At 33.8% G+C, this 9,386-nt stretch overlaps 1 protein-coding gene across 1 annotated transcript; it reads right to left on the bottom strand.

Moving 5' to 3' along the window:
* Window positions 1–4,044: 4,044 nt before the first annotated feature.
* Window positions 4,045–8,575, bottom strand: LOC111899638 (protein ALTERED PHOSPHATE STARVATION RESPONSE 1). The gene is made up of 4 exons (XM_023895482.2): window positions 6,987–8,575; window positions 5,865–6,085; window positions 5,342–5,565; window positions 4,045–5,177 (listed from the first exon to the last, which is right to left on the bottom strand). The coding sequence occupies exons 1-4, from the start codon at window positions 7,945–7,947 to the stop codon at window positions 4,385–4,387; spliced, it is 2,199 nt and encodes a 732-aa protein (XP_023751250.1). The 5' UTR covers window positions 7,948–8,575; the 3' UTR covers window positions 4,045–4,384.
* Between the last annotated feature and the right edge of the window lie 811 nt (window positions 8,576–9,386).

The following is a 9,386-nucleotide window of genomic DNA, read 5'->3' as shown; positions in this document are numbered from 1 at the left end:
ATATATTCTCGATAACATCTTGTCTTTTGGAAATAAAACATGTTTATATATGTATATACGAATCAAACACTTTATTTATACTTTAAGTATATGTGTTCATTTATGGCACAACAGAAGTTATACTTTTCATAACAGGTGAGCATTACACTAGGGTTTACTATACAAACGAAACACACATTTTGAGAAACTATAATAGGTATAGTTTACGAGAAAATCATGAACATTTACATACTAGAAACACTATATCAAAGAGATACTTTCATACACAAGAACAAATGGACATTTTCATACGTAAATCTATTTTATACTAAGTTTTGTGAGACATTTCACGTACTTTCGAGTATGCATTTTAAGTCCTGTATTATATACCATAATCCCTTGTAGGGGGAGCGTGATACTTGTGTATAGATCTATACGAGATTAACAATCCCACACCTAAGTTGTTAGCTACAGTTAGGCCGGCAGGCCTGAGGTGACAAACGTCATAACATTCCAACGCCTGAAGAACGTTGTTACAGGCAGTCTGGGTCATTAGTATGGTTATAAAACTCACATGGAGTATTAGAAACATGTTGGTTTACGAGTTTATCAAATGCCTTAGTGATTTTATATTTACACAAATCTACTACTCTAGGCATGAAAAACACGATTTCATTTCAGTTTTGGAACTTTTAAACTACCACACACTTATGGATAAATGTTGGACTTTTAGAAACAAATATTCAAAAACAGGTGGGCCTCAATAAAAGGCTACTTTTATACTAGTAGAAAATATGGGATTTTCTAGGAGTTTTCAAAACATATACAAACAATTACATTGAACGATTCCAAATGTTATCATCAAACTTATACCAACAATGACATTAAATACTTATGAACTCACCAGCTTAAATGCTGACCTACAATTTCAAAATAACTTGTATTCTCAGGTCACCAGTAGACAGTACGATGACCAGGTTTTGCGAAGACGGAGCAGTCAAGACTCGTCTTTTATTTTGATTACTTGTTGTAATGTCTTATCACTATGAAAGAACACACATGTATTAAACTATTACTATTAATGTAATGGATGATGTTGTTGCTTGTTTACTACTTTGCATTGTTGTGATACATTACATGACATCCTCCGCCCCAGAACGTTTCCTCCGTTCCGGTTTTGGGGTGTGACACAAACAAATACGGGCCATCCTTGAGTATTTAAGTCAAAATGGGCCTCTTATGGCCATTTTATCCTAATTGGGCCTTATATAACATCTTTTGTGTTAAATGGGCATTAACATCAATTTTATGAAAAATTGGGCCTTAGTGTCCATTTTATGTAAAATGGGCCTCTCGTGGACTTATCATTAACAATCGACTATTTTGATAACAATGATGAAACAACGAACTATATTGACACTCTCGATAAAAATGATTACATTTTTACTATTTATGAGTTATAGTCAGAAATATATACTCGTATCATTATTTTAACGCTAAATAATGGAACACACTATTCGCGTAAAATTTTCGATAAGGCTATTGTGAGACGCACCTTCACCGTACCTACCTTAGTGTACACCGTAAGTCCTGTAGTTATAACCAGCGTCTGCTGGAGAGAGAACGAGAATTTGTGTATAGATCTATACGGGGTTGACACCCCACACCTGAGCTGCTTGCTATAGCTAGACATGCCATTCTAGGGTGACAAATGTCTTCTACGAAACTGACGCTTGAAGAACGTCAAGACAGGCACTCCGTCATATTAGTATGTTTATAACGACTCACATAGAGAATAACAAAACTATTATAAATTTTACGTTGAATATACATATCACTCAGTTTTGCAAAGTATAAACATTGTGTTGATTATTTGTACTACTCACCTCACTCCAGTCTTTGGGTTTAAGACCACGATTTCTCATGACACAAATAATACAGGATTTTCTGGGAATTATTCTCGATACCTTTTTCAAACAAGATAAAACAAGGATACACATGCTTTACTACAAGATTTGAAACAAAGCTCATAAACTATTTTTACGGAAAATATTGGATTTTCTAGAGTTTGCAACTAATACAAAATTTTCATCCAAATATGTTTATGAACTCACCAACATTTTATATGTTAATGCTTTCAAAATAACTTGTATTCTCAGGAACCCATTAAGCAGGTTGGCAGCTTTGGACTTTTGAGATGTTGTATTATGTTTTTCATCATACACTTGATATTTTTGAGATGTAATTTTATCAACAAACACAATGATGTAAACTATGTATGTTGTTATATTTTATGCATGGTGATGATGATGTCTATGTTTCATTTATACACACTTGTTATGATATTACAAGATGAAGTCATTCGCCCCCGGACGTTTCCGCCGTTCCGGTTCGGGGTGTGACAGTATCCATGAAAAATTATTTTAGTCATTGTACATTAAACTATATCAATAAATGTTGAAGTTAAGTTTCCAAGCTTAGGCATATGTTTTATTTAGGTTTTATGTAGAGAAAAAAAATATGAGTATGAAAAAAAAAGTGAAAAAAGTTATGAAAAGAAAAGTGTGCAAAAGTTATTATAAGAGCTTATAAAGTATGAAGATCAAGAAATCATGGAAAAAATACAAAAGTCGATAGTTGTAAAGACCTAAAAGTTACAAAAGCTGTAATTTTTATTTTTATGTTATTTTATCGTATGTATGTTTTGAAATTTAGCAAAAATATCTCAAGCATAAGGGGATTTTTTGAGGGTATATTTTGATACGATGCAAAAATGAATATGGTTCAAAATAAGTGTGATATGTTTATGAAGATTGTATGTAGGATTTTGAAGTAATTAGGCTTTTAGATACAAATATATGCATTGAGTCGAAACATAATTGTGAATTCAATTTAGGCTATTCTATGTGATATTGGTGGTTTTTTGAGCTGTCAAAAATCGACCCGACCCATTAACCTAACTTGAACTCAACCCAAAATTAGCGGGTTGGGTTGAGATTTGCAACCCACTTAAGTTAAATAGGTCAATTCACTTAACCCATTTAATTAAATAGGTTGGGTTGGGTAAAAATTATCAACTTGTTTTCAACCCGCAACTCATTTAACTTTAATATATATTTAATTTAATGATTATTTGAATATTATTATGTATTAATTTATAAATTATAATTTTGTACTATTATTTATGTTTAAAAAAATTCAATCATAGTTGTCATTCTTTTTCTCAGCATTGACAATATTAGTCACTCTTCAAAATCACTTCGAAATTAAATATTTTAATGGTATTTGGATAACTTATATATACTTTTGAATTAGGATTTTGCTTTTGTCATACTGTAAAGTTTTATTTATGTTTGGAACTAATTTAAATGATAAATGTTTAGTTAATTTTTTTTATTTTAAATGGATTAACCAAAGTTTAACCAATTTATATAGTAGGTTATGTCGGAAACTACATAAACAAGTCAACCCAGTGATAACCCATTTATCTAAAGATTGAGTTGGGTTGGAACCAATTAATAAATAGGTTGATTCCGAACCCAACTCAGATTGATCCATTACCAACTCTAGTGGTTTTTATGTATTAAAATGAGGTTATAATAAAAAGTAGCTTTGTTTGGGGATAATCAAAAAAACAAGTGTCGGGTATTTTAATATCATATATAATCATATATTTTACATGACATCTTATTAATTTTAGGCTTTTGGCTACATTTTATTCATATTTGGTATGTTGATATGTTGTGTTGGAAGCTAGAGAGTTGGAAACAATTCTCAAGGAAGAAAAATCGACAAAAGAAGACCACCACGCTGCCTTGAGGTATCATTATCAATATATTTACCGAATAGAGTACAAGTCGGATTACTTGGAGGGCACATGTAGAAGACAACACGACGCCGTTGTAATGGCACAATATTTGGGTATCTACTCCTAATTTTCAATTTTCTTAATTCTTTTTGACCAAAATCTTCCTTTTTGATTTACAACTACCAAGAATATGAACTTTTTAGCAGATTAATATCAAACCCAAATGAACAATAAACTGCAGAAAGCTACTCAACAAATAAACAATAGAACCCCTGTTCCTTCAGAAAAACAGAGACTACTACTTACAAACCAATTGCCCACTTGAATCTCCAACTTTCTCTACAACTTCTTGGAACTTATTACCAATACAGATTGCAAGAAATTAGGAAATTTCAGTTCTTACCAACAAAATTGTGAGCAAAAACACCAAACCCTAATCAAATCAAGAAGAAAAAACCACTTCTTGATCACCTTAAACAAATCCAACTAATCATCTAAAGTCTAAACCAATGTTATCTCAGCAAGCAGCTTCGATCACAATCTAATGTACAACAATCACCACTAAACAAACCATTAATCAATAAATAAATAAACCTGTCATCTCCTGCTCTCATCGTCTTCCTGAGAAGAGCCAACAAGATCATTATACATCTTTATCGACCCTTTTGAGAACTCAATTGACGCCTCAAAAACCCGACAAAATCCCGTTTGGAATCCATTCAGTGTGATCCTCTGAGTCTCTTGCATACAAATTTGATGTTTTCCTTTCTCTAATTCCACTTTTGCCCTAAACCCATCTAAAAAATCCTTCCTTTCTTTCAAATAATCTGCCCGATGATCAACCCCAATCTCACATAGTTCAAGATTCGGCTCAAAAACCCTGTTTTCAGTCTTCTGAAAAGCAAGAATCTTGCGATCGAGTTCTTTTGACAAGCTATCAACTTTCCTCTTTTGGTCTTGTTCCTTTCCTTGTTGCGTCCACAAAGAGTGTAAATCTTTTGAGAAGCTTTTCATGGCAAAGTAAACCGATTTATCAGGCAATTTATCCATCAAATTAAACCAATCTTGGCAAATCATGAGCAATCGAGGCCCATTTATTGTTTGAAAAGGTTGAGATGTGTTTCGGCTTTTTGAGTAGAATTCTATTTCAGGTACTATGAACTTTGAAAGCCAACTGTAAAGAGCTCCAACGTATTGTTTTTGTGCAGTGAGATATTCTCTGAAGCATGTCCTCCAGTTTTGAAGCTCAGCCTCCAGCTGTAGGGTTGCAAGACGATGAGTGTTGTTTGAGAATTTTCCATACGTTGGACAAGTGAATAGTTTGACTTCATTCATGATTTTGTTTTGAATTTCATGTGATTCCAACATAACCTTCCACATGTTCATCATGCTGCATCAAATATGAAACGGGTTATCAAAAAGATTGTTTCTTGCTTTCTTAAATGATTAAAAAGCTCGTTTCTTTAACAATGTACCATCTTTATTGCGTCTAGTACAAGTATCAAATGCATGAGTATGTGGAAATTTACTTGTTATTAACTATTAAGTACTTACCCATGTAAAAGTTCAATGATTTGAGGCTGCAATTCTTCATCTCTGAGTTTCTCGATTCTTTCAGAGATTGATTCAGCACTTCGAATTGCAACCAAAATTCGGCTATACAAATCTTTAACTGCAGCTCGTGTTTTGTCTATTGAAACTCCCTCATCCCCCTTCACATCTTGATTCCTCAATTGGCTGCATTTTCTCTCGTATAATTTCCGAGTGTTGTCTCCCGCCTATGAATTATGCAAATGTTTCAATGACTATTAACTAAATGTCTAAAATACCCTTTCAGAAAAAGCTAGCCCTGTTTTTATAGAGGTCAAACATACAGTTTTTCAAATTATATATCCACTCCGATATTGAAAGATCGACCACCAATATTTTCTCTATTTATATTATATGTTAGATGGTTCAATGGGTAACAAATGTTTTCTTGTAATTTGAACAACTCATATCAATTTTGATATTAAAACTTTACGCAGTTTGACCAGAAAAGTCAATCACACAAAGATGATAGGATTAGAGCAATTACCTTAACTTCTTCATATAGCTTCTTCTCCCAAGCATAAAGTCTTCCTAATGTTAATGTATGGCTTCCTGAATTCATTCCCCCTCCATCATCAAAGAGATCATTATTGAATTCTGTCCATGTAGAAGCCGTTTTAGAATTTGATGCCACAAGACTCTTACATGTTGTTAATCGATAGGATGTTGATCTGTGTGCGATTGCTTGAATGAGTTTAGTTGAGTTTTCTGCATAAGCATATGACAATAACTATTACAAATATTAAATGAAAGAAAGGTAGAGGAAAAGTAGATTTGTTAAGCTCACACCACATTTTAATTTGTGAATTCCTAAGTTTGACTCTAGAAAGTCAAAAGTATACAGATATTTTTGAAAAGAAAGGGGTAATTCAAGAAACAAGAATAGGATAAGATAAGCATTAAAGATGTGAAAGGTAATATTGATGTAGAATAGACTTCTTTTAGTTAAGAAAAAAGGAATGACCTCATCGACTGCATGAGTTATATGTAGGGCTGACAATGGGCAAATAAGTAATTCACACATAAGCAATTACTGCAATTCTCATGGGGCTTAGGAGTACTTTTTAAAGGGTCCACTTTTTTTTTTTTGATCGTTTTTCTTAATTATCCCCAGCCTCACAAACAAGGTCCCATGAAAATTAAATGCAAAAAGTAGCTAAAACAAATAAAACCTGAAATAATTAAGTACCCTTTTTGGTTTTTACAATAATAAAGGAATAACAAAATTGGTAAAGAAAAAAGCTTAAACAGATGCATGTCCAATGAAACATGCAAAAAAACAATCATAAATAAAAATTTAACATTGACTTTAGATAGTCAAACCAAATACTACTCAAATAAGTACTCAGTAAAGGCTTTTCTTACAGTTATGTAGAGTAATCTTATAAAATTTAAATCATGTCAAAATAAGATAAATTAATGTTCTTTTGAAAATCTTGATTAAAGAAAGAAGTGACATTTTTTGAGGAGAAAAATGGCAAATCAGAAGGAAAGATCTACTCGCATAAGAAGACAAGTGAAGTTATGAAGAAGTAATTTGTACAAATTTGAATGAAAACCAACCAACCAGGTGTGGGTTTATGATGTAAAAAGACGAAAAAGACCCTACCTTTTATTTCCTCTAAGCCAGATTGTGATTGGATCCTGTTAGATTCCAACATCTTGGATACACCTTTTCCAGAATCATAAATCCGTATAAAATAGTCTTCAATATCTTTCAATGCTTCCAACAACTCTCTTCCACTTTCGGGTGTATCAATGACTGTTAAACCCTTTTGAGGTTCACCCTGGCTCACGTTAGCACACTCCACTGTGGACCCTAGAACTTCACCCCCACAACTTTCCTCTTTCTTTTCTTCACCCCTCACCACCTTGTTTTTCACTTCATCCACTCTCTCAACTTCTTCTTCAAGCTCTGGTATCCCTTCTTCTTCCCTAACTACCCTCAAATCATCATCGGAATTACGATTATACCCACTGATGACCTCTGGCCTCATCGTCACAAAAGGGTCAAAGAAATCCCACCCAAACTCCCTCTGTGGTGATGGCATCGATGGAATATTTGAAACTGGAGGAGGCATAGGCATATGCATATGCATCGGCATTTGCATTCCCATATAAAAATACCCACAACTCTCTACTTGTTCTCTTTCTCTCTCTACCTCCCTCTCTCTCTTAAACTTATCTTCTCTCTCTTCGTCTTCTTCGGAAGACGTTGAAGAGGAGGAGCAAGAACATGAACCAGACGCACATGCAGTGGCATCTTTATTCTTTTTGTTGGGTTCTTCAGAAGGGTTTTGTTGAAGAAACAAAGGGTTTGAAACAACCTTGTTTTCTTTAGGAGGAGATGGTGGTGGAAAAGTGATGAGAAATGGCGAAGAAGATGAAGAATGTCTGGCAACAAAAAGTCGTATGGCTGCTGAAACGCCATAGACTGATTGACAGTACCTGAAATGAGCTTCTGCAAGCGCGTACCTTTTCTCTACGGCTAACTTCAAGAAATGCTTTCTCTCTCTACAAATAGACACCACTTCCTCTTCTTCTTCTAACTTTGTAGCAACACACCCCATTATAAATGTAAACCCCCGAAAAAAAAAATTAAAGGAATGGTTTTTAGAAGGAATGAACGAAGGGTTTTACAGATTTTTGGTAGAAAAGTAATGGGTTTGCGTAAAAAAGGTATCTTTCTTTGAGGTTTTCAGAGGGAGTTCAAGAAAGTGTTGATTTTTAAAGGAGGAAACAAACACATTTCGATTTTGAAGATCTGGGTGAGCTTTAGCTAAAAGAAATCTTGTTTGATAAAAACCCAAGAGAAACCCATGTCGCGGTAATCATTTTTCTGAAGAAAAAAGTTGGAGCTTGAGACAAAAATGGAGGTGGGTTACAGAGAAAGAGAGAAGAGAAATGGTAAAGCTAGGTTTTTTCTGAAAATGGCTTGTCAAACATAAGTGTGTATGAGAGAGAGAGAGAGAGAGAGAGAGAGAGAGAGAGAGGGAATGTGTGTGTTATATTTGTTTGAATTAACTCCTTACTCAAAACCCCAAATGCAGAGTAATGATGTTGCATTGACTTGTATACTATTGATTGGAACTTGTACGTACTTCAGTAAGACCTCCATATATACCGAATTGGGACCTGTAATGCTTATATTTTGGCCTCTTTGGCTTAGATTATATAAATAAATCAGAGTAAATTACAGTTTTGGTCCCTGCGATTGGTATTATTCTCAGTTTTAGTTTAAATTTTAGACTTTTGATGCGGGTGGTCCTTATGTTTTTAAATGCATTCGAGTTGATCCTTTTGGTTGCTACCATTAAAAGACCTTGTGTACCCCTCACATCACGGGTTTTCGTCTTTTTACTTAGACAAAACTTCATAAATAGTACATGTGGTTATGTAAAATTTAGAGTTTCCGTTCTAAATTTAAAATACCGTATGGATGTTGTGATTTCAAAACTTTTAATAGGTTTTTATTGCTAACTTTGTCAAATTTTATCAGTTAAGTGAATGGTATTTCCGTTATTTCATTATCACAGGGACCATTTATGAGTTTTTTTTATTTAAGAAAGAAAAAAAATATTTTAATATACAGTGGGTCCTCTCTCTCTCTCTCTCTCTCTCTCTCTCTCTCTCTCTCTCTCTCTCTCTCTCTCTCTCTCTCTCTATATATATATATATATATATATATATATATATATATATATATATATATATATATATATATATATATATCGTCGCCTCCCATTTGATCACCGCCACAACCGGTTGAGATTGTCTCTCTCCATCTAGCACCACCAAAGCCAATCGATAACCATCACAACGTACCATAATTCATCCTTAAATCTCTCTCTCTCTCTCTCTCTCTCACACACACACACACACACTTTATGTTCTCTTTTATTTTATAGGTATAAGAATAGATCTAGAAATATTGTCGCCTCTCATTGGGTCACCGCCACAACCAGTTGAGACTGTATATCTCCGTCTAGCACCACCAAAGCCAATCGAG

This window comes from Lactuca sativa, chromosome 4 (genome assembly GCF_002870075.4).
Source record: "Lactuca sativa cultivar Salinas chromosome 4, Lsat_Salinas_v11, whole genome shotgun sequence".
In the NCBI taxonomy this organism is placed as follows: Eukaryota; Viridiplantae; Streptophyta; class Magnoliopsida; order Asterales; family Asteraceae; genus Lactuca; species Lactuca sativa.
The sequence above is the reverse complement of the archived record's forward strand: the minus strand, read 5'-3'. Positions and strand labels throughout refer to the sequence as shown.

Coding starts and splice junctions, on each gene's coding strand:
- LOC111899638 (XM_023895482.2), bottom strand. CDS start 7,947: ATGGGGTGTGTTGCTACAAAGTTAGAAGAAGAAGAGGAAGTGGTGTCT. Junction 6,086..6,986: donor TGGCTTAGAGGAAATAAAAG/GTAGGGTCTTTT, acceptor ATGCTTATGCAG/AAAACTCAACTAAACTCATT. Junction 5,178..5,341: donor ATCATTGAACTTTTACATGG/GTAAGTACTTAA, acceptor TATTTGATGCAG/CATGATGAACATGTGGAAGG.